At 42.0% G+C, this 25,624-nt stretch overlaps 1 protein-coding gene across 1 annotated transcript in view; it reads right to left on the reverse strand.

Moving 5' to 3' along the window:
• The window catches only part of TRIO (trio Rho guanine nucleotide exchange factor), a 243,123-nt gene extending 220,262 nt beyond the window's left edge, over positions 1-22,861 (reverse strand). The window contains exon 1 of the mRNA XM_014872340.2: positions 22,724-22,861. Within this exon, the coding sequence (XP_014727826.1) occupies positions 22,724-22,838 (115 nt within the window). The 5' untranslated portion in view covers positions 22,839-22,861. The remainder of the gene's footprint in view (positions 1-22,723) is intronic.
• Between the last annotated feature and the right edge of the window lie 2,763 nt (positions 22,862-25,624).

Consider the following 25,624-nt stretch of genomic DNA (forward strand, 5'->3'; position numbering starts at 1 on the left):
ACAAGCCACTTGCCTGGAGGTCACAGCCTGACTGCCAGTCACAACCTTTCCCTTGCCCTGGGAAGGGAAGAGGCAAAGATGCCTCCAAGGTGCCTGGACTTCTCTGTCATCTCAAACTGCTGTGATATAACATACACAAAGTCCAGATTGAATTCTACAAACAGTTTTATGAAAGCAGCAGGTCAACCTACAAATGCAGCTAAGGAAAGCAAAGTGAAATTGAAATCCCTCCTACAAAAAGAGATTTGCTCCCTCCCTTCATACATGTTCCTTAACATCTCCAATTTTGGGATAACCAAAGTATGCCACTTAGTTTTTATTCCACAAAATCACTGGCAATACTGTCATCTTAAACATAATAAAGATTCTTCTCACAAATGCTATTTAGTGGTACTTACTTATATAAAATTCAAACTAATTTACTAATACAAGTATTTCTCAAATACCCACTAAGTCACACCATTACTTTATCCTTCCTCTCAAGAAATGAAGCTGTATAACCAGATCTCCTTACAGCTGGCAGGCTAGGGTGAAGTCCAGTACAAAACAGATGGCTGCTGGTTGTTGACGCATCAATGTACAAGCACCTGAAGAGTTGCTACAGGACCAAGCAAAAGTATGTCACCATTAAGGCACTGAAAACAAAGTAGCAAGAGACCCATTACATACAAATTTGAAAGATGCAAATGTATTACCAAGTAGATATTTAATACTGAGTGGACTGGCAACCTTACTGACAGTACCAGAGACTCTGACAACTTTGCAAATTCAGTGCTAAGTCTTTTTACACCAGAACTAAACATGAAGCCTACACCTGGAGTTTTGAGGGACTGGAGGATTTGTTTAAAGTCATCAATTCAAGCCTTAGATATTCAATAAACTTTTTAAAAAGCGTTTTTCTATTTTCATGTGGTAATATCAACATACAACTCATGACAGATTTTAAAATAAAGTGTTTTGCTCATCCGCCAGAGCTCACCATCTCGCCAGACAAGTCTGCAAAAGCAAATGAACTCACAGTAGTTCTTCAGAAATCCAAATTTTCACCTCAGTCTCCCATCCCTGCTCCTGGGCAATGCAAACACTCTCAGTTGCCAAAAGAACAAAAGAATGGAGGGCCTGGGAGATTTTCTTTAAGTTGGCAGCAGCCCTTAAAGAGACAGGATCTCAAGAAATCTTTACTGCTAGCAGTGACCTTCACTAAGCCCTTCAGCACATCTTCATTAAGAACAAGGGCTCCACAGCAGCATTTTTAATCAAAATTGATCAATGTTGCCTCCAATTTTATATTAGCTTCAGATTGCAACATTCTTTCCTGGAGTTATTCTGACATATTTCTGCTACAGATGCGACTCACAGAGAAGACAAACGTGAGTGCTGACACCTCCACCAAAGTGAAACCTTTCAAACCCATAAGCCAGAAACATTTGGATCCAGCTGCAATGATGCTGCGATCAAGCAGTTAGAACTTCTGCAAATATTCTTCCAGATAACTCTATTACAGAGATGAAAAATCTGGCAGATGGGCATATATGAAAGCTCTAGCTATCACAACAAGGCTACTTGAACTCTAAGCCTTACACTGATGGGTCTTACAGTAGTCCAATTAGTAGCACTCAAAAATTTATCCAAGAATTAAGAGTTTACAATTTATGCTCATCAGAAGAGGCACAATGAAAGGATAACATTATCCACTGGACAGTTATACTTCTCCAACCTGTTGCAAAATACTTCAACTAATGATGAATTCTACAGCAACATTTTAAATTTTTCAAAACATATGACAAGTGCTCAATTATTGATGATTTAGTTACCTAAATTCTTTCTGAATAAATAACTTTGGAGCAGCTTTTGCACAAGAAGGATTTCTCCAGCCTATCTGCATCAGAGTCAGTTCACGTGCCTGCTTTCTGACTGCCCTCTTCTTATAGCATTTTATTTGTTTCTTGGCTTTATGCAGCTCCACATTGAAATCTTGCAGTTTCCAACACAGGAGCAGGACTTGTATGGTTATCATCCCATTCACACCTGAACCATGTTTTTTCTAGGAGTGAATGTGTGGAGGAAGAAAACACCATCCCTTTGGTTGCATTTAGTAGAGAGGAACCTCGAATTCTTCACAAGTGGATGCACACAGTCAAAACTGGGACCTGCATTAGGGTGGCACTGATGGGTAACCCAAGTGCCTTGCCACTGGAGAAAACATAAATGCAACAGCTGCTATGCCACATGTAACACCAGCCCTTCATCTCACACCTGCAACGCAAGTAGCCATCTCCTCCATTCCTTCAGTCTCTCCAAGTCCTTGCAGTCCTGGGACTATTTGGATACTGAGAAAGGTTTCTGAAGCGCAATCCATTTTTTTAGATGAAGTAACATTTTTAGAGTGATTATTCATTTCACACAGTAAATTAACTCTGTCACTACGGGGTCTTCGTTACTTCATTAGAGCATTTGCTGAGTTTTAGGACCTAGGTGCTGACCCTCTTTGGTTAAGTTTACACTTGAGCTTGGTGCACACTGCAACAGAAGAGGGTCAATACAGCAAACTCCTGCTGCAGAAACCTCAATGGCCAAACTATGCATTTTGAATGATGTTTTACACGAAGTTTTACTTTTGACTGGCTGTTCTGTGGACTTAATAGCTATTTGTAATTGGTATATGTAATTCCTTTCAATTTTACCTGAAAGGAATTCTATTTGTGCCTGAGATGTTTCACATCGAACAAAGAACTGTGAAATGGGACAATCAAGAGATGCACTCCAAAAGAACACTTTGATCTGAACTAAACTGCTAATGGGAACAGCCATTAGGAGGCTCTAGATAACCAAACAGATTCTGTGTAATTTCAGGCCAATGGAATGAGAGATGGAGTGCTCTTCTCCTCCTCCTTTTTGTCCACTGAAGAAATTTTGTTGCCATTAGATCATATCACTGAAATACAAACAATCTGAATGTACTTTAAGGTTCAGGCAGGTACAGGCATTACATCTATGGTTCACTTGAGCTATAGAGCAATACATTTGGAGCTTTGTGTTATAACCCAGCTAATGTTAACTCTGGTACCAAAAAGCAGATTTTCAGTGGCATGAACTATGGCACCAAGAGTAGCTTTTCACTGGATGACAAAACCAAGTACTGGAACAAAACAAGTCACCCAGTGACAGGGAGCCCCACTTGGAACAGTGCGAACAGCTCAAGTCTATCTTGCAGTCCTCCAGTGGACTAAGAAGCCACTGACCTGAATAGCAAACAAAGTAAAAGAGACAGTTTTAAAAGCTTGCCTTCCCACTACAGAATGCAAATCTAAAACTGCAAACAAATCTCATCCATTAAAACAGATTGTTTTGTCTTTTCCTTACTCTACTACATAGACAGTTCCCGCATGTACTACTTAACTGTGGTTATTTTTGACAAAGGTCACATCAAGATGGCAATCTGAATCAGCTAGAGACTTCTTCAAATTGCAGGCACCTGGAAGTTGTTTGTATCTTCCGAAACTGGCATCTAGAATATTCTCAACTTTAGAAACAGGCTACACAAATCTGAATTTTCATGCCACAGAAATAGAAAGGAAGCCACAATCTCTCTCATGAGAAAGCCACAATTGAAATAGTTCCCAAGGGAAAACTGTAATCATGAAGGTTATTTTTCCTTCATTTTAATTTTCAATTTCAGTCAGCAAATGCAGAACAAAATGGACATGTTAGACAAGGCCATTAAAAAGCCAGTTTGTTGTTTATGAAAACTTACCAGGTCAAGGTGTTTTTCCTCATACTGAGGCAAGCGTATTATCTCGTTTTCAATAGTCTTCTGACAGTTTGCTTATTCTTTTTGTCCTATACATGGCTCCAGGCATTTCAGCAGCATAGTAAACTAGCAACACCTCTAACTAAAATAATCATCAAATCTTTCTCACTGCATATAAGCTATTGCCATCTCAATGAAAGCCTTGGCAAAAGGTCAAAAAAAGGAATAATAGGTTTCAGAGAGGCACAGTTGTAGGATGACTTTGTAAAGGAAGGGCCCTCTAAGTTATCTATCCCTGTTAATTATCATGTGGGGACAGACATCGATTATCTGTGCAAACACAGAAAAGGACAGTGAAGCTTTTGAAAAGGAGCACTGAGGCAAATAAGCAATTATTGATTCGTGTGTTTGGCAAACATTTTCACCCACTCACGAGAAGGAGAGTTTAAGAGGATTTTCACTACACAGTAATAACAGAGGCAGCCTCTCCAGCTCATAAAAGGGAAGTCAGAACATAAGCCAGATGCAAAACTCCAACAAACACTGATTCACAGCTCCAGACACACTCAAAGTCATGTATGAAATGAGCAATTCAGCCATCCAATAAGCCAAGAAGGGGAAAGAGAGGGCAATTATGTCTCTGTTCAACAGAGCACCATTTAAAGTATTCCTTCTGATTCAGCACCAACCCTTGTGATCAGTATTCTTGGCCTACCATCAATGAATTTAATTACACAATTATTGAAAAAAATGCAGCGTTCTCCCTTCCCTGCTTGCCCACAACTAGTCCAATACAAGTCACAGGAATTAGTCAGAAAGAACATGTAGAATAGCTACCTCCACTTTTGTTTTTGAAGTTCAAGTCACAGAAATGTATGGATATTAGCTCAAGCATTACTGAAAATAACGTGTTTCCTTTAATTGAGCAAATAGAGCTCAATCTTCTCTATTAATTGATACAGTGTGAGGGGCCATGAAAGGTGCACCAAGCTACTTAACACCCATCAGTTATTTATTTGAGATTCTGGGATATTTAACTGACAGCTGTACGTTTGGATCCACGTCATCTAGCATGATTTTGCCCAATGGCAAAATGGTGGATCTTCCTCTCCTGTTGAGCATATAAAGGCAAGCTGAGTTTCAAACTCCTCCTTCATTCTGCCTTCTTTCACTTCCACACACAGCTAGCTTTAGGAGCTCTGCTAAGAAACACACTTGCTGTCCCACAGCCAATGCCTCCTCAACTCCCTTTAATTTTTCCTACTTGAAACAGCTGCACCAACTAATTAATACAGATACTGTAGCAATAAGCACAAAGTTCCTAGCATTCAAGCTGACATAAGTGTACTTTAAAGACAATGTTCTTTAACAGGAAGGAATTCAATACAAAGGAAAGAACAGGGCCTTAGCCACGTTAAAACAATACTGTTCTACTGTGGACTGACGTATAAGTGACTGGTTTGGGAACGAGATGCCCTCTTCCCTTTGTGCCAGGTTTGGGCTTTGGCCTCCTACATTTAGGGGCTGGTGGAGGGGATGGAGACTACAAGAAGGCGGCAAGTAAGGAAGTTACTGCTCTCCTCTTTCAACTTGAGCCATCTTCCATAGACAAAATATTTATTTGCTTTCGTTGTTAAAAAGTGAAAATGTTAAGCAGATTCAAGACCCAAATACCTTCCTTAACATAATAAGGATGTGCCTCATTTTCAAAGCTGACCATTCCAGAAGGCTTTTGAAAGAGACACTGCTCTTTCAGATGCCCACATGGCACTACCCATCCCCAAGAGGCAATTAATTTTGGATCCTGAAGATGCCCTGATGTTCTAAGCATATCAGCAATGCATTAAGCAAAGGACTTCATTAAAGGACAGGAATTTAATTGAGTCTATATTCAGGTATGTCTCTGAAAGCTAGAGGGTAAGGCAGAGACGTAGTAACTAAAAATGTTTTAAAGAACACACGTACGACCTCTTTCTCAGGAATTCAAGTTGTATAGCCTACATTTAACTCTCTTCAACATACAGGAGGCAGTCAGACCACAGGTTCCCTGTTCTGAGCACAGTAAACTCCAACACACAGCCTCTACTTCAGGAAAAAGCTTTCACACCAGCTCTAAAAGGTCAGGGACTAGGAAAATAACTCCAGATATCCAGAGACAGAAAAAGTGCAGTAATATCGGACAGCAAGCCTCTGTGCAACTTAACTAACCATTTCTAAGCCTTAGAAACAACTACAACTTAGAAGTCAGATCAGAACATGTTGACAGGGAGAAGCAAGGGACTGGAACAGCAAGGGTGCAAGAGTATTTATTTCCACGTTTTCTGTCTAAGCCTAAGAGCATACTCTTAAGGACGTCTTTGGTCCTGCTTAGGACTTTGCATTCTGCAACAAATTACTAACCTCATTCTTCAGTTCCTTCTGCCCAGTCACTATGGCTGTTCTATTACATCATTTTTAAGTCTACTTTTTTCAATGGTACATAAACACAAGCCTCTTTTTACTTATCCATCCATTCCACTACCATTTTTCCCACTTCAATCTTTATCAGATGTCATTATAAAGCCTTCCTTTGGCAAGGCCAATTTGAAAGGAAAATATAAAATTACCTCATTATTACACAGGTATCTTTATAAACTTATCCCATTAATTCAGAACTATTTTCAAGCTATTGGCCAGTTACCAGTTTCATACATTTCGCTAACAATTTCCTCCACCAATTTGAAATGTCAGTGTACCAATTTTTATTTAACCTCTAAGACATGGGCCAAAATACTTCCAATGGACTCAGAACTCTAACCAAACCAACCACAAAAGCAAAGCACCCAGTAGTAACACCATGCTTAAATTAAAGGCAACGAGCGAAGCGTATGGGTTGTGGTTTGCTTATTTCTTACGGCAATATATTCCTAATTTTAGACACTTGAATGCTGTTAACACTAGATAAACTGCACACATAGCAACTACTGAAGTAGATGTCATTTGAAAAAACACTCAACCATACTCACTTTCTGAGTTAAACTCAAGGTGGCATTTTAAATATCACAGGGAATGACAATTCTAATTGCATACCGCAGAATTAAATCCAAGATTGCTGTCAAAGCAATATTTCAGAATATGTTAACTTTGAAATTACTGTTAGCCAAGGGAGTAAACTCAAGTTAGCTCTTTCTTAACTCTGCTTCAGTTTTTCAGCTATATGAACTGCCCTTTTTGGAAACTTATCTTTACATTAATAATGTCAGCTTTTCCTTCAACATACTTTATAAGGAGGGAACAGTCAAAATTTAGGAGATTCAGCTGTCTCTTTAACAGTTTAATAAAAAATTTCTTCTTCACGTCTCTAGCTACTTCACCAAGAACAACTTTCAACCATAATGAAGAAAAAGTATCTGGGAAAAAGTCTGAAATTAGTCACAATTCGTTTTCACTCAATAGCACACATTTGCCACTGCAGGAAGTTTTGATTGAGCCTCCTTAAGCAGAGAAAACTGTCAGCAAAATAACCACCATTTCCAAATAGCTTAATTTTCCTATAGCTGTGACATTTCTTTAATTAAAAAGTGTGATTAGTAATCTCATCTGAGCACAAGACCTAGAGATAAAGTTCAGCAAATCTCTTCAGACAGTACAGCCCTTGTACACATATCTTCTGCAGCAGACCTGGCAGATCAGAGGCTACAGCAAGGGGAGTGACCACAAACGTGTTTATTTGCTGGGGTCCCTGTGGACCTAACATTGCCAGTGACCCTCTCACACAACTATGCTACTCTTTCCACAGAAATTCAGGTAATACGTTTCTACTGCGAGTGGTAGGAATTTGAGGAAGAATGTAGGAAAATAAGTAATTTTAAGGTCAAAATGGTTAACAGTGACTTTTTCTTGAGTTGTGTCAAGGCTGTACTTTGCATTACAAAACTAAGGAATTCTATCCAAGTTCCTTTCCACTTTCTTGCTCTTCTCTTCAGGGAATAAAAAAACATTAGACCTATCTAGGGCAGGGACTATTAACAGCTTGTGTTTTTGATTTGAGCACATTATCCCTGTAAAGCAAACATCTGAGCAGCGGGGTACATAAAAACACAACCCACCTTTACGTTCCTTTCAAGGGTCAGTTCTCTTCCTGACCTCACTGCACTTCCAATCCCAAGTCTTCTGCATCACATATCCATTATCTCCCTTCCATTATTCTGCCTAGGCTTGTCCTTCTTATGCTGTGCTTTAAAACAAGAAAGATTTCCTTTTGGTCTTGACATTGGAGGTTGCTTCAGGGAAACATTACATTTCTGTCAAATGGCCTGTGAAAATTCAGGCTCCCTTGCATCTAAGAATCTGCCTGTGTACATTAATAGAACTGTTAGTTCTGTTTCAGTCTACCTTTACCACAACAGAAACAGCAGTTTTTGCAGTAGGTAGGTAGTGTGGTGATTCCAGTATTTCTGTAAGCAAACTGATCCTCTCCCTTAACTCTGGCAGTTACTTTCTTCCCTGATTTTCTCCTTCATCCTTCATTGTCTCAGATATACTCCTGCCTGCCCCCAGCCAACTATTGCTGCTTTTTCAAAGATTACATCTTGTATAAGTGCCAAACTTGAATATATCTGGGCAGAACCAAGACAAGGATAGCACAGCTTATTCTCCAGAACTTTACTTCAACTACTACAAGCTCAGCAATTCACATAGATATCCCTGCCTCACTGGTTAGAGACTGCCTCACTGGCCCCAGAACAAGCAACTGTTTTACTCGCTTCTCCCTCCCTTTCCCCCAATATCAACAGTGCAACATTAACAGATATTGACTTGAATCCTGGCTTTATTCTCAAATTTTCTGCAAAAGAAATTTATGCCTGGATGAAAAATGCACCACTTAAATATACTTGATTCATTCTTGGTTTAATTGTGGCTGGTAATACTGCCCTTACTCTGTGTGCTGTTCAAAAGCTAACCAACCCCTAACATAGAAATCAGAAAACAATAAATACTGACGTTTCAAGTATAACTACAACATTTTCAGATGTTTGTCACCTTTGACATCCAACTCCACTAGGGAAGTACAGGGTTATTTTGTTTCTGATAATTAGCTCTTTACCAGTCACCTTTCAATAAGGAATACATTTCATTCCATTATGACATTTAGCTTGACATGGAAACAGTTATTTGACATATTCAGTCAATTTCTATTCCACAAAGCAGGAGGAATGCAGCTTGTACATAGCAACATTATAACTCTCTGATCCGATGGGAAAAGGCACCTCTTTATCTCCTTTTGGGTCCTTTCTTGGAGGTTACATGACAGTTCAGTTCAGAAAAATTCTTATTAAAGCAACAATTTTAGTCCACATAACTGGCAAAATAAAGAGTGCAAAAATTTAGGTCACTTATCACTATGAACTTCCAATTAAGTCCTTTAGTGTCATATATTCTTCCATGGGTGTTTTGGGTTTAAATCCTAGTTTATTATGCTGCGGAAAGCTTTCCTCACCTGAGAAACTATTTTGTCCTTTCAATCTTAATAATCTATTGCTTGTGAAAGGAAAATATAACATTTGGTTCCTTTTTCCTCCTTGGTATTGATAATTTTTACACCTTGTTTCATTTAACTTTTGTTACCATGGCAGAACTAACATGATGCTCAAGTGACAAAAATCAATCCCTAAGAAACTGAACATCACAATGTATTTGAGTCTATTAGAAAAGAAAAAAGTTGCTTAAAAAGTTGTAAAATAACTAATTTGTCCTTAATATATCTATCTAACAAAGCAGCTTATGCATGTGGCTTTTTAAAATATTACACCGTGAATTAATGCATTTCTACTCCCAAAATACCTCTGATATAACATAGTAACCAGTGCCACCTGATAAAATCAATGCCATCTACTATCATGCACTAAGGCATTTAATGAAAACTTTACCTAAACTCTAAACAATGATTCAATATAGATAGGACCAGGTGTGATGGAAATTGTCACAAAGAAGATTCCAAAACCAGGTAATGCAGCATTAAGGCCGCTCGTGCAGCCCTTATTTGTCAGTGTAGCACACATGCTGTATTTCTCGGGCTGTTCCACAGGACCCTCTACTTAGCCTTGTGCAGATAATGGACCTCCTGTAGAGATGAACACTGATGCCTCATGACTGAGCTTATTGTCTGCTGGACCTCTGTCTTATTTATTGAAGAAAAGGAACAAAAGAAGGGATCACAGAAGCAGAGACAACAATTAAGACAGTGAAAAGCCACTTGGAAAAAGATGCCTATCCCTCCTCTAACATTTATCTCTCCCGTGGTTAAACAAGTTTCATTAAACTACGAAGAAATCCTCAAACCTGAAGATTTTCTATCCCACTTCTCAAGTCAGAACAGGAGCCAGAGCCCAAAGTATTAGCAAAGGAGACAGGTGGGAGTGAGATTCCTATCCCAAGTAGTAAAAACAGTTCACAAAGAAATAAATTAAGGCCTAAGATACTATTTTGTCTGCTCAAGACCACAAAAAACCCTGCTCTCATTTGCTGCTGTATCAACACATAACAAAGCTTCAGCATATGCACTGAGGTAATTGAGCTCTGGCAGTCCAGACATTTTACGGACTGCACTTTAGGTGTTCCACCTGAGCATTGAGGCATATCCATCCTTGCTTACCACACAGGGTTCTGCCACTTCTTTTCAGTGCCTAGAGGACCTATACAGCATTATGGAGAGCAGCACCTTCTTGCTCTTTGAACCCACTCACGTTGCCTCAGTGGACATGAGCTGCAAGTCACATCCTGCTCATGAACTTGCCTACAAGTAGAAACACCACAGGTTGCACAGCCATCAAGTTAACCAAGTGCTCTTGCAAAAGGGTTTTACAGTTTCAACTTTCTAACAGTAGAGACAGCATCATGGACAAATCCATTCAAAAGCATATTCTAGAAAAATACGAGATTTTTAACACAGTTTTTTTGCTATACAACAAGATTTTCCATCAATAAAAAGTTTAGATTGCCAAATTTAAATTCAATATTGGTATATAACCATGACAGTAGGTAGTCAGGTCCTTTTACTACAAACTGTTCATTGCTTTAACATATAAACTGCTGCTTGGAACAAATACTATTTTTAGTAATCAAAGACTCCAAATTTTTTTTCAAAACAACCTTGCAAAAACAAACATTCTCAGGCTCCAGTGGAAAACCAAACAAAAACATAAAGCAAATAAGAGTACAACTATTTATACATCTGCCATGCAAATATTCCACAGCAAATAATATAGTAAAAAAAGGGAAGGTATTGAGTAAAAAAAACTAACCCTCAGTTCTTGTGGGAGTGATGGGTGGAGAGTTACTGCTTAAAATTAATCTAATCAATGCTACCATTTCTAGCCACAATATCCTATTACATTTACTATATTTTTAAATGGTAACATTTGTTTTTCTGACAAAGTCAATGCATTAATATATGTATTTCACCTCTCCAATGCAAAGCTTTAGAATTAGGTATAGCATCATGAAAGAAACACCCTTCACTGGCAGTTGGCAAATGCTAAACCACTGGGATTTAACTACACCGTCCCTGCTTTAACACAGTGGAAAAGGCCAGTTTTTAGTTAGCAGTACTGCATTGGCTGCCACCAGTTATCCAAAAAATGTACACTGTTACTCAAGGAAGAAGGAAAGTTTGCTTATCTCCATTTTCATGGCACTACCACAATCACCTAACAACAGTAATCTACAACACTCTCACATATTAACAGTTTTTCCTATATTTTTTCCATTACACAAATTTTACACAGTCAAACAAGCTTACTTTTCTTTACCTCAAAGGAAAGCTCATCGCTTCTAAACTTTGATTTGTGGCAAGGCAGAGAGCAAATCCTTTCAGACAGCCAAACGTCCATTCTTAAATGTTCAGGTTATCGTTCCTTTCTATGTACAGATACGACAGAGGCAAATTTACTGCTTCTTGAAGAAGTTGAGGAAAAAATTACACCTCTTTTTAACGTCACAGATACTGGTTCCAATTGCTACTGGTTTAAAACTGCTGTTCAGTAGAGTCCGGAGATATCATTTCCACTGAGAAGTTCTTCAAAACAAACAAACAAAAAAAACCCAACACAACCCACAATCCACTTTTCCAGGGAGTTAAAACTATGCTGTAACAATAATCATCAAGAGAGAATCAGACTTCTCAGTGCTGTCTATTTAAAGCACTGCAAAGCAAACTCACAAAGCCTGACACAAGTTTTCCTCTGAAGCTGTCTACTATAAAGTTGAATGCAAGAAAAAGCAGCAATATCCAAAAGGGGTTACTCAGTTATGTACCACTCAGTTATGTAAGTCACAAAGGTTCAAATTTAGACTTATATTTAGTTCGTCAATTCCAACCCAGAGTTCAACTCAGTAAACTGATCTATTTTTAGCTTTTGACTCTTTTGGACATTTCCTTCCTTCATCTGTGTAAATGCGTCAGAGCTTCTAAAATGTTTCCCTTTGGCTAGGGTAGGATGCATCTGATTCCAAGCTTAAAAAAAAAAAAGTTAACACACACACACACGCCGAGTGGTTATTGTTGGCTGAATTACACCCTTGTTCTGAGTTAAGCAGAGGCAAATTTGACTCCAATCCCCACGCTGTACTAGAAAAGATATTGCTCCTTCCGTGCTGACGGGTTAAAGCATGTCATGGCTAAACTCTTCAAGGATTACGAGACAAAGCATATTTTATCACCTATAAGCAGGCTTGACTTGGGTCTCCTGCCTTGGCAATTCAACAGACAAACAGCACAACTTTCCCAAAATGGGGACAGAAATTAAGTTCAGTTTTGTAACTTTCTGCTCAGCCACCAAGGCAAGAAATTCAGTCAAGTACGACTCCTTGTTATTCTTCCAAAGACAGCTTTCCACTACGTGTGGAGAAATGGGTATCTTAGTTTATATTTATTTATTTATTTATTTAATATAAAGCATGGTTCTGGCCTGGAGGGGACACAATGAGGACCCGAGGTACCACTCCATGACATTTTCTAGGAACCAGGGGAAGGGCTCCCAAGTCGGGGCAGTGTGGCCAAGGGAGCGGTCAGGGAATGTTGGGGGCTTCCACAAGGGGTGAGCAATAACATTTCTTTTCTTGTATGCTCTGTCATTCATATAAATACGTTATGTTTTCTTATCTCATTACTGTTCCCACTAAATTGCTCTTATCTTAATCCATAATCTTTACCTCTTTTGCCTCCAATTCTCCTCTCCATCCAGCCATAGGGAATACAGAGGGGGAGTGAGTAAGTGAAGTGAGGGGAACACCATTCCTAAACCATGTCAGCCAACCAACAAGTCATTAGATAAGTCATTATTATCTTTCCATCTGAAAAGGTGCAACTGTCCTAATAAATTTTAGTTTGGCTTGCTTCTGTTGTCCTTGCAGAAGCCCAGCTCACATGATACCCTGTCAGTTAAGCAATGCACAGCATTGATTTCTTCTTTGAACTTTGCAAACTATGGCAAATTCAAGCCTAACAGCTATCTTCAAGTGCAGAAAACAAATACTTAAGGCACAGGAAATGTGACTTAAGATGTGTAAAGACCATAAGCTACTACTACAACTGCTCCATTTCCATTCTTTTAGGACCAACCCTACACGTAGTGTCAACCAAAATAAAGTCCTTGACTAACATTAATAAAGCAAATAAATAAAGACAGGGATAAAAGCTTTGACAGTAAAGCTTTATTTTAAAAAATAAACAACAACAATGGCTATTCAGTTTCTTTAGCAGAGAAATCATATGCTATTTTATTACTCTGTAGTAAAAGACAGAAAGAGGTCTCTAAAGATGGGGTTTGGCATCTTCTTAAGTCTGATGTTCAACACACTATGTGCTATCAACTTCTGCACAGAGCAGGACAATCCAAGCAATATATATTTTAATACACCTTGATTTGCTGACAGCTTCCTACATTTTTCTTCTGTGCTTTCAGCTGCATATATCTGGAATTCAAGGAATAGGAGAATTACAAAGGGCAAAGACACTTCAACTTTGACCTAAAGTTTTTAGAAGACGGTAGAGTATTTTTATGATCTCAGAAAATGGTATCACTTTTGTACTCAATGCTGCTTAACAAAACATGCCCAGAAGTCAGTGGCATGATAAACACTTGGAAACTAAAGAACTTACTACCTTAAGGCCAGTAGAAAATTATATCCGACACTGTACAGCCAACACTACACAATGGATAATGGTAAAGTCCACTGTGTAGTGCAGGACGTTAGCCATATAATATTTGGTATTTAAACACTCCATTTAGTCTAATTCACTTCTTGGGATGCTCCTGATGTATCTTCCCTTAATTACCTAGGACACACTTTAAGAAATGTCACCTGATTTCATCCCAACGTCTGTTTATGCTCTGAAAACAAGCAGCCTACAAGACTTCAAACACTTCTGCTTTCATTAAATTTCACCAATAACATTTTTCGTTGTTTGATGGCCTCAAAACTATTAACCAGCTATGTGACCATCACAAACCTTAGTGAATAGCCTTTGACCAAATGCCTTGATACAGTATCTCATAAGGCTGAAGTTTTCCACAAAATTACCCAAAAAAGTACAGAAATTCTGTATAAAGCCTAAAAGTTTTGGATTTTGAATCCCTCTTTTATGCAATAAGTGAGGCACAGACTAGACAAAAACAAGCAGATATTTTACCTGATAGGTCCTTGTGAGTCCTATCCTTGTAGTATATTTTCCTGTTCATTTTTAGCACTTAGGAAATCTCACTTCACAATAACCTTGGATCCTCAGACTCTAATTGCTAAGCAGTCATGTACAAATCTAACCACAAAAATCACTACTGGTTGTTTACACCATCTGCAGACACCTCAAGAATAACTATTACTGCTTATACACGCACTAAGACGACAAGAAAACATGAGTAATTAAGCTCCGGGTAGTTTCACAGATGACTAGAACACTTTGGGATTACTCACAATAGCCCCGTTCAGCGCCTGCTACCCAGCATACTTTCTCCAACTTTTTAACAAAGAGATTTGTCATGCACACTCAAGTTTTTGAAGCCATGTGGAATATTTAGTTTGACAGTGTATACATGCATACATGTATCCTCATGCATACGAGCAAAACAAACCTTTCTGAATCTCAGACTCATGTCAGACTATTACACACGCCAATAACATCATCCTGACTCTCGCACAGATTTGTGGGAATTATCCAAGCACACTATACTATATCTACAGCATAAAACATAAAGCAAACTCCTGACATATTTTGGATGCTGGAAGTCTTTTCTTCCTATACTTTCCATCTTGCTTCCTCAACATCTTGGGCCCTGAGAGACAAAAAAAAAAAAAACCAAACCAAACATTCTCATTTTCCTGTAAAGACTGCTTTCTCTTCCCACCATGATTATAAAACACTAGCACCTATTTCAGTTGTTCAGTAAGGTCCAGATTACAAAACATCATACTCAGAAATACCAAGAAAAGACATAGTTCAGCACTGCTCAGTAGGAAAACCTGTTACATATTTGCAGTTGTTTATATTAAACAGTGCTACCGCCACTTATGCAAGGCAGTGACACGGGAGATTAAACCAATTTGACTAAATTATTTCAGAAGACTCTACTCAACAGTCTTGAAAAACAACCTTGTTTTTTAAACAAATGCACAATTAGGCTATTTCAGATGACTTAGAGCAGCTTTTTGGCAGAGAAACCACTGCAACGGGCTTTGTGTCTTTAAAGCACAGTCTTGTCACTCAGACTGTTTTGTGAAACTTTGTGGACACAACTCATTTATGACCCTCCTCTTTGTGTATCCATACAACAACCCACTCGAGAGGCTGAAAATCAGATGCTTTAATGTACTGTAGTGTCTACTGCTAAAAGCACTTGAGTTGTTCCCTGTCATTTCAATTCCTCCTCCTCACTACTGGGTAAGTGATCTGTTTTCTCAAAACAGCAGTATCCTTCCTGAAGGAATATGACTCAGCTTTGCAGATCATCAGTATTACTTCACCAGTAGTCTACTTTTCAATTTTACTGCACCAAGAAAAATGTTAAGTTAAACAAAGATCCTTCTCCAAATCAGGCAAATTTCTTCATGAGAACAACAAATAGATGTAACCATCTTAGTCTTTAAATTAAAATAGCCTGCTGTGACCTTCGTGGGTTTTTTTTTACCTCGTAGCCTTTTTCTTCAAAGATTAAATTTGGTTCTTACCAGTATCAAGCAAAAAAATTGCTTCCCCTGTTCTCTTTAAAATTATCACCCATTTTCCTTCAACCACCACTGCATTTCCAAAATTTCAATGTCTCTTTACTATTTTAACACTTTTGCTGACCATGAACAGCTATTTCAGTGATCTTACCTCCTTCTTCAAGATGCAGACCAAAAATCACTATGCAGTTTCACCCTATTAAACTGACCTAGCAGTTTGCACCTAAGCATTATTTTTAATATTTTTTAGAATTATTTTAGTTTTTATTTTCAAATGAAAAGGAGTAGAGAAACATGAACATTTTCTCTATATACTGGGGTAAGTAAAGTCTTTCCGGTTTTTCTTCAGATTTTAATTACTTAGATAGTGATTTTACATGCAAAAGCTTTTGGAAGTCATGTGATATTTCAGGTTGAAATTCACACCTGTTTCTGTTAGGTTGCTGTGGAATATGCTTAACTGCAGACAAACCACTTTATAAAAAACATTTACTACCCATCTTCTACACAGTGACTGAGCTCCACAACTGATAAAAGCCTCAGCTGTATCAAGTCTCTTCCTACTTCTGTCAGCTCCCTTCTGAGTACTTCAGCATTTCATGCCAGCTCAAATGTACTCCTTCCAAGAATGGACCTGGCTTTTCTCTAACTCCCATTTACCTTCCACTCCAAATGTGCATTTAGTTTATCAACTGTCAACTATCACAGATGTTACAAGTAATTCTCTGTCCTCTCTTAGAAATATTCATGACTTCTGCCTCCAACTGTTTCAAACACACCCTAACCTCTAACTTGATCTATCCTTGTCTATCCACAGAGAAGCTTGGCTGTTTCACACTAAGCCAAATTGCACAACAGCTGCTGCATTTCACACTGAAGCTCTCTATCCTCATCTTCATTGTTCCAGGGAATGTCAATTCAACAATGCTATTTCCCAGCCTAACTTCTCCGTTGTAATTTCATTGTTTCTGCAGTTATTTTTGCTTTGCATATGCTCATCAGAAATTATCAAGCTGTGGCTTTTTTCTATGGTGTTTTTCAAAACATCATTTACACACACACACACCATCCTGCTTCAACCATCTTATTAAAATGGATACTTCTGGAACTGGATCAAACCTTCACAAAAGAGCCCACTTCTTCTTCAGCCCAGGTCAACGGGCACTAATGACAGCAATACTGCTGCAACCTTCTCATTTACTAACGCAACTCAAAGAACAAAAGAAGAGATTCTTGAAAAGTTTACTTTACATCCTCTGCATGCTCACCACTTCTTAAAACACACCTCAGCTCCTGACAGCCTCAGGGCCAAGAACCAGTACTTGCAGAGGACAGCAGGGAGCTGTCATGTGAGCTACCACCAGTGCTGCCTGGCAAAATTTCACTTGCGGCTTCACTATTAGATAATGTCTGTTAGACACTTGTAACTACTCTGTAGCTGCTCCAACTGTCACACCAAGTGAGCAACAACCACAGCTCTGACTACCTTCTCTGTAAGTTAGCTACTACACATCACCAGGAGATAGTGCCTTCCTAAGAAGATTCACCTATCTTAACATTATAGATGGTGCGTTCTGCTTCATGATTTTCAGATGGAAATTTGGCTTGTTTTTGACATTTGATGCTTACCTTGAAAGCTATTTTGCCCATGATCTAAATGATAGTGTGTTTTATTAGGAGTATTCTTGAAAAAGCCTGCTGCCTTTTAATAAAATGCTTGCCTTTTCTTTGCCATGTAATCTTTCCCAACCCTCTCTTCCTCTTCCTAGAAGACTTTCTCTACTATGATAGCATTTTCACTGCTGTCTACTACACGCAGTCAACTATCTCAGTCACTATCATACAGGACACTAATATAAAGCAAGCAAGGCAACAGTATATAAAAGCAATATAACCAGGAAGAAATAAAACATAAGTCCTCCTTGTAAACTTGAAATAACACATTTCTAAATGCTGGCTTTTATCTTTGCGGTATTAAGTGATGTTCATGAAAACTAAGCAAACAACAAGATCATTATTTAAGAGAAAAAGAAGAAAATCAATCATGTTTTCATGACACTCATTAATACTTCTTCTAAAGTCTCAACTATTCAAGCAATTATCAGTGTAGGTTGCTATCACCAAACTTAGTCGAACTCAGACTGATCCAAGTCTGAAGTTACTAGCACTTGCAGAACTCTTCAAATGTCCACAACCACAACAAATCTCACCATTCTGTTTTCCTAAAATACTCACATGATCATTTTGGCACCTAAACACACGTATCTCAAACCAAAGTTTTAAATTCTCTTATCATTAAGCTTACATCCACTATGCATTATACACATGCACAAGCAGGACACACTAAGTGTACAACATTAGAACCAGGTGCTATTTAAAGCTATTCTGGCTACCGGCCTGTTCTCTAATTTCACCTTGAGAAAGGTGGCACACTGAAGTCCCTACTTGGAATACCCACTTCCTCCAGACCCACATTCACCTCTTGAGAAAGGACTGCTGCCACCTGTGTAGATGAGGTTTTCTACTTTTTTGTTTTCCCACATCAAGGGATGAAGTACAATTAACAATCATATTCAGATTTGACCTGGCAAGGCCAGGCAAGGGCAGTTCTTCACCTTAATGATGAGACTTTTGGGGCCCTTTGTTTTTCAAACACTTGCTCCTCCAAAGGGTCTCTTGCCATTGCTCAGTATGTAAATTGTGTTCCTTCTAGGAGGGTCACATGTGTTCACATAAACAACACTAATGTCCTCAATGGCTTTGAAAACTGTTTAATTTGTCCATATATGAATGAATTTACTGCAGTTTGTAGAGGCCACTCATAAAAAATGTATCTTGCAGGAAATAACTACATCCACTTTCATCTCACAACTGTGAAGATTTATCAGTTGGTTGTTTTTTTCCATGAAGACTTAGCAGAGTAATTTATAAAGGCACTCCCTGCACTGTCTAGCCAAGGGTTGACCAAAGTGCTTACAAGCCTTTTTCTCTGCCACCTTTTCTATTTACAGATATCTCTACCATCCCAGAAGGGTAATTTTAATTACTAAAAGTTTGATCAACATGTCTTTTACTTGGATTTAAAAAGTTTAGTTATTTATGCCTAAAAACTAAATTCACAAACTTCATCTAGCAAAAAGCTTTGTTTTGGAAAACACTATTAAAATAATTTGATTCAAACTTAACAGACAGCCCTCATTCTTGCATCCTGAAGATGTCAGTTGAGTTCCCCTCCCAAAGTATTGAGGACTCACAGCTGCAAAGATGAAGATTAAACCAACAACCAAACAAAACCTCTAAGGTTACTGTCTGTAAGCCACGACTTGATAGCACTCCCTCAAATTCAACTTTGCTCATGTCAGACATCTTCAGACCTTTCAGATACACTGAATTTTAGGTTGAAACTTAGAATACATTTTGAAAAGTTTTATCTTAATAGCTTTTCATAAGAAATAGACTTTGTATACTTAACACACGTACTAACATCAGTCTACACAGCCACTTAGACTCTCCACTTCTGAGTTTTCGTATGGTAACAGTCTTTTTTTCATAGCTCTAGGATATTTTACCAGTCCTTTCAAGTCACACCACTGCACTTCTTAATTAAAAAAAAAAGGATGTTTGTCTATACATTTATAGTTCAAAAGATATCCTTCTGTCAGTTTACACAGTCGTTTCTAATCTCCAACTTATATATAGAACAGAAAGGCACTTCCTACAACCACTGTGTTTTCTTCTTCAAAATGTAATCACTTTGCCTGGCACTCAACTCTGCTTCTTTTACTATTAGTCCTGCCACAAAGATGACAGACCTAACAAGGTACTCTCTTCAACTTCAAATAATGAGATGGAGATACCAAATATGTAACAGAAAGTAAGCTGACTCAATTTCTTCCAATTCTAATAAAAGGATTTCTCATTTACATTCAAGAAATCCAGTCTTTATGTGTTCCTACTACCAGCACCTCACTTCCAGTTCAGCTGCTTTCCTCACATTTCAACTGCAACTTTATTTCCCCAACAACTCAAGAGTGAGTTTACGTTTACATAACCAAAGTGAAAACTGGAAATGTGCATATGATGTGAACCTAGTTGCTGTTTCGTATCCTAACAAAATCTTCCAAATAATGAAACGTCATTCTTCAGGCTACTTTAATTCTACTTCAAGCTTAGTCTTACAAAAGGACAGGAGGAAAGCCAATAACCCCACTTGGCAGCTCAACTGACCAATTTAACCAATCTAAGATTAGAACTGATTGTTTGGGCAAGGTTTTTGTTGTTGGGTTTTTTTTTCCTCCTGGAAAACACTGCAACATTTTTATTCATTTTCTCTTTTAAGTAACAGCTACAGTTTTGCTAATATTCTCTGCAAGTGACAGGAAAAAGGAAGCATTTGTCATTGTAAATTCTGTAAAGAGAAAAATATTTTGTCTGCTCCTGAGCACACCAAACAAAGTTTTTTCCTTGTTCATTGATCGCTGCGCCCATTGTGTTTAACTGAAAAAAAATGTGCCTGTTGTTCAAACAAAGGGAAGCACCGGAGATCTCTTAACAGACCTCTCCTTATAGATGAGTGGATCATGTACAGAGGTGGAATTCAAAGAGCTCTTCTCGGTGCCAAACACCCACAAGAGATGCCAGAACATTTTCCAGTGAATGTTAGAGCCCGGGCTGAACCAGATAACCTCCACATGTAAACAGGGAAATGAGAATGCCAGTTGTTAAATATGCTCTAAGAGTTTTTTGATAAGCACGTCCTTCTACTGCTTTAAGATTTTCAGTTGCTGCAAGGCTGAGCTCAGTGCAACTTCTCTGTTATCAGAAGTTATCAGCATCAGAAGTCATCACTGCACCACTTATGAGCTTACCAGCTGTAGCATCCCTCAACCCACACATAAATGTGGAAGCTAATTATTAATACAGCTGGCAGGGTCTTCCAAAACTGCAAGATTACTACACAAGCACCCATCTGTAACTACACTAGGAAGACTACTGAGTGTAAGCCTACAGTTCTAATCTGTCATTTTGCTTTCATCGGGATTTCTTCCGGGGAACGATAAAGCTCAGTCCTTCCTCCACGATAAAACCCACCAAGGCCAGTATCTTGACAAGGAGTTTCACACTCAATGGCTGTCATGTGAAGCAGGTTACCTCGGGAGCATCAAGCCCTCCAGAGGGGACACAGCCCCCTGCTCGGATCCTCTTATCTATACAAACGCAGCTCCCAGCCCTGCTTCAGGGACGCCTGCTACAAATCACACCTCCTCCTTCACCCTCGTGAAACCAAACACGCTGAGCAGCACCATCGACCGCAAGTAGCACTGATTACGCCGTTTCCCACTTCCCTCGCGGACTTTCCTTAAAAATCCAATGAACACAGCTTTTACTACTATTATTACTACTGCCATCGTTATTTTTTACACACGAAATCGGCCAACCCCCTCATCTTTCCAGCGGTGAGTCTGCATTTTCCTTGCTCGCCGCTCCTTTTTAGGCATCCAAAAGGAGCAAGTGCCCAGCCCAGCCCGGCCGCCCCGCCCGGAGCGATGGCCGGGGGGTGCCCTGGGGGGCTCGGAGCCGCCGGCGGAGCGGACGGAGGGGAGGAGCCGCCGCCGCTCGGGGGAGGACAGCCGGCACCGGGGGGAGGCTCCGTGCCCGCCGCCGCCCAGGCTGCCGGCAGGGCACGGAGCCCGCCGGTCCGTGCGGCCCGGGCAGTCCTGCCTTCCCCGCCGCTATCCCCCGGGGAACAGCGTCTCGGCGGCGGGCGCAGCCGCCCTCCCCGCCCGGTTGCGTGCCGAGAGTAAACACCGAAGGAAAAGGCAGCCTCCATGTTTTTTCATCCCGGCAGCCTGTCAACAGGCTCCCCTCCCCTTCCCCTCTCGATCCTCCGCGCCGAGCCCGGCTTCCCAGCCCGGCAGCGCCCGAGAGCCGCTGCTGCCCCGCCTCAGCCGAGGCAGCGACATCTCCTTAACACGGGTTCGCTTTTTGTCTGCCTCTTTCGCTTCTCCTCAGAACAGCCACTTTCCATGCAGCTTCTCCCATCCCTGCCCTGTGCCGCCACCCAGCAGCACAGCACCGGAGGAGCGCTGCTTTTTATAGCGGTGTCATCCTTGCCTGCTCGCCGGCCTCCCCGGGGGGCCCGGCCGGGGCAACCGGCTCCCCGCAGCCCTGCAGCCCCGCTCATCCTTCCCTCCCTCCGACACTCTGCGCTTCCCGGATCGGAGCGGCTCCTCCACCCGCCACCCGCCCCGCAAGCCCCGGCGGGACATTTTCGGGGGACTCGGGTCCGCCTGGTGTTGGGTGGTGCCGCCCGGCCCGGGTAACGCGCCCGCTACCGGGCCGGCATGGGAGGCAGAATCGCACCTGTCACCGGCGCCACCGCCCCGGGGCGGCAGCAGCCCCGCACCCTCCCGGCCGGGCCGCGCCGCCGCCGCCCCCGGTTTCACGCCTCGGTTCTACCGGCGAGGGTGGTGTCCCGCCCGCGAGTTGCTGTGCCCAAGCCCCGCTATCCCCGGCACGGGACGGGGGGGGCTCGGCTCTTTTCCCCGCCATCTCCCCGAGGAACGGACGGGCAGTGCCGAGGCGGCCCCGGCGGCGAGAGGCGGGCGAGACTTCCCCGAGGCCACCTGACAAAGCCGGCTGCCCTCGCCTCGTTACCCGGCTCCAGGGGGAAAACGTCGCTTCCCCAGGGCCACCTTTCGCCTCTACCTCCAGCCGCGGTCTCGCCGCCGTCCCTTCCTCCCTGTTTCCCCAGGACAGAACCGCACTCACCGGATCGGAAGAACGCCGCGATGTCCGCCGAGTCCTTGGCCGCCTCCTCGGCCCCTTCCCCCGCGCCGCTGCCGGCCGTGGTGGCGGCGGAGGTGGCGGTAGCGGCGCTGCTCATGGCTGCTGCTGCTGCTGCTGCGTGTGCCGGCGGCGGTGGCTCCACCGGGCGAGACCCGCCGCCGACCCCGCCGCCCCCTCCGCAGATCCCGGCTTCACCTCCGGGCGGGAGCGGCCGTCAGGGCGGTAGCCGGAGCGGGTGAGCGATGCGGGGCGGCGGCGGGCGGCCGCAGCGAGCGCAGGGACATGAAGGTATGTGCGGAATGGCAGCTCCGGGAGCGCCCACCCCCCGCAGCCACCTAGGAGGCGGCGTGTGCATGCAGGGAGTCCGGGCGGGCGGGCGGGCGGCAGCCGGAGCGCAGACAATCGCAGGAGGAGGAGAAGGAGGAGGAGGAGGGCGACGACGACGACGACGGCATGGGAAGGGCCAGCGGTCCGCGCAGCGAGCAGCCGGTGGGCGGAGAAAAAAGGAACGTTTCCAGCCTTTTTTTTTTTTTTTCCCTTTTTCCCGATTTTTTTTTTTTTTTTTTTTTTCAGAAGGGGCGAGGAGCGATCCGGAAGAGCAGCAGCTGCCCTAGCCACCGCGGTACCAGTGGCCGCAGCAACCACCGTCCTCCATCTTGACTGGGAGGAGGAGGAGAGGAGAGGAGGGTGGGAAGGGGGAGTCGGGAAAGGAAGCGAGTCCCCGCCCGAGGAACAAGGGCGGTGGAGCCGGGAGTGGGGGGAGCTCGGGAGTCTCCGGCTGCGTCCGGCACCGGTCGGGATGGGGCGGGGCCGGGCGGCGCAGGCCCCGCCGAGCCCGCAACCTCTGGCTGGGCCGGGGCTTCCCGGCGGCTCCCCGAGGTGCGGCCGCCCGCGGGGGTCTGTGGGGAGCTGCGTGCTCAGGTTTGGGGTTTCTTTTTGCTTGATTGGGGTTTTTTTTTTTTTGGTCCTTCCGGCTGGCCTTCGCCCTACTGCCAGCTCGCCGGTGTGCGGAGGTCGGAGTGTAGGTCTAAAGCAAAAAAACCGAACAAAATCCAGTGCGTTGGGGGCGAGCGGCCGGAGCGTGGGAAGCGGCGCGTGCCCCGTGCTCCTGCCGGCCGCTCCCGGGGCGCCAGGGCCGCCCAGGGGCCGCGCTCGGGAAGAGACCCCTGCCCCAGGTCGGAAGGAGCCTGCCTTACCTCTGCAAGGCACAGATTTCTTAAAAAGGTGCCTTCAAAAGGCTTTCGGTTACATTGCTGCTTGTATTGTGGGTATTTTTACTTCTGCGATCACGGGGACGCTTCAAAAGACTTTATGCTGTGGACCGGTTCAATTAATATCACATAAGCAAACAGCTCACGACGCGGAGGTTATGGTGTGTCCCACCACCGTCCTGCCCCTCATATTGAGGCAGTAAGAAGTTCGAGTCCAGGTAAGGTTGAGGAGAGGGTGTCAGAGCAGGAATCATAGCAGTTGCACAGATTGATGAATCTGAGCATCTCAAATAGTTGTGGTAAATAGTAATTTGTCAGCACATTTGAAATGCAGAAGTACAGCTTCAGCTTTTCAGCTTCCTGAACCTTGGGTAAATGTTAAAAGGAAGGTAAGTTCAAGAGAAATGTGGTTCGTAGAATCAGAGAATATCCTGAGTTGGAAGTGACTTGCAAGGATCATCCTAGGATCCTGCACAGGATCACCCCTAGAATCCCAAGCTCCATCAGGCTGTGGACTATGAACACTTCCCTGGGGAGCCTGTTCCACTGCCCAGCCAGCTTCCAGGAGAAGAACCTTTTCCTAATGGCCAACCTAAACCTCCCCTGGCACAGCTTCATGTCCTTTCCTCGAGTGCTAAGGGAATCCTGACAGGTTCTGTTAGTTTATCAGTCAGATAATGAGGAAGTCATCTGCAAGGTTCCCAAGGTTTGTATTGATCTGAAGTTGTGTAGCTTGATGAAAAAGCTTTTGTGCAGCCATGCCTGCCCTAATTTCTCTTACAGACAAGAGATCTGTTTGAGAAGATTTTTTTTTTAATGTTTTGATTTCAGACAGCAGGCATAGGAAAGAGCTCCAAATTAGCATCCCACTGGCAGAAGTGGTTGCGACATGAATTTCTTTCTAACTGGCACCATCCACTTAACAAAAAACATTAATGGGACACATGCTACTGTTCCCAAGCAAGCAGTGAGTTGACCTAGGGTAGGAATATGATATTGTATATCTACCCAGAAAAAAAAAAACCTGCAAAAGAATATGAGAAAATTGGGTAAGTGTATGGAAAGTGTTAATATAATGAGTAAAGAATAGGAATCTATCATTTCAGCTTTCAGTGGCTAGTGAGCAAGAAGTACTCAAGATTACTTGTTTTCCAAATTTGAAAAAATATTTCAATGTACTGTGCAACTCTGGAAAAAGCATCAGTTGTTGAAAACACTGACTTTCCATTTCCAGCTAGTTGCTCATCCAGCACACTAAAAATTGTAAGTGGGTGCTAAAAAGGCAAGGTTAATCTAAACACTTTTGAAGGCTGTATGACTCAAGTTTGTCCCTTCCTCTGTCCCCTCCATCTGCTGAAGTACAAGAGATGCTGGGTTTGCTTTTTTCTTAGTACATGGATGCCCTGGGCCATGTCCTCCACTACAGCAGCCTTTAATCACTGTAAAAGTGATTGAGAAGAAATAGTTGTATTTTGAGTTCCTCATCAGCAACAAAGATGGCCCTTACAGAAAATCCTTCAATAGCCAAAAATGGTCATATCCTTTGCATAAGAATAATCCTTATCATATGGATAATAGCAATACATAGGATTCATGCTAATGTTCAGGATGCAATATTTACTGAAGGGTAAGTTAAAAAAGAGAGACAATGATAGGAAAATGACATTATGAC

The sequence above is a fragment of the Sturnus vulgaris genome, chromosome 1 (assembly GCF_052056855.1).
Source record: "Sturnus vulgaris isolate bStuVul1 chromosome 1, bStuVul1.hap1, whole genome shotgun sequence".
In the NCBI taxonomy this organism is placed as follows: domain Eukaryota; kingdom Metazoa; phylum Chordata; class Aves; order Passeriformes; family Sturnidae; genus Sturnus; species Sturnus vulgaris.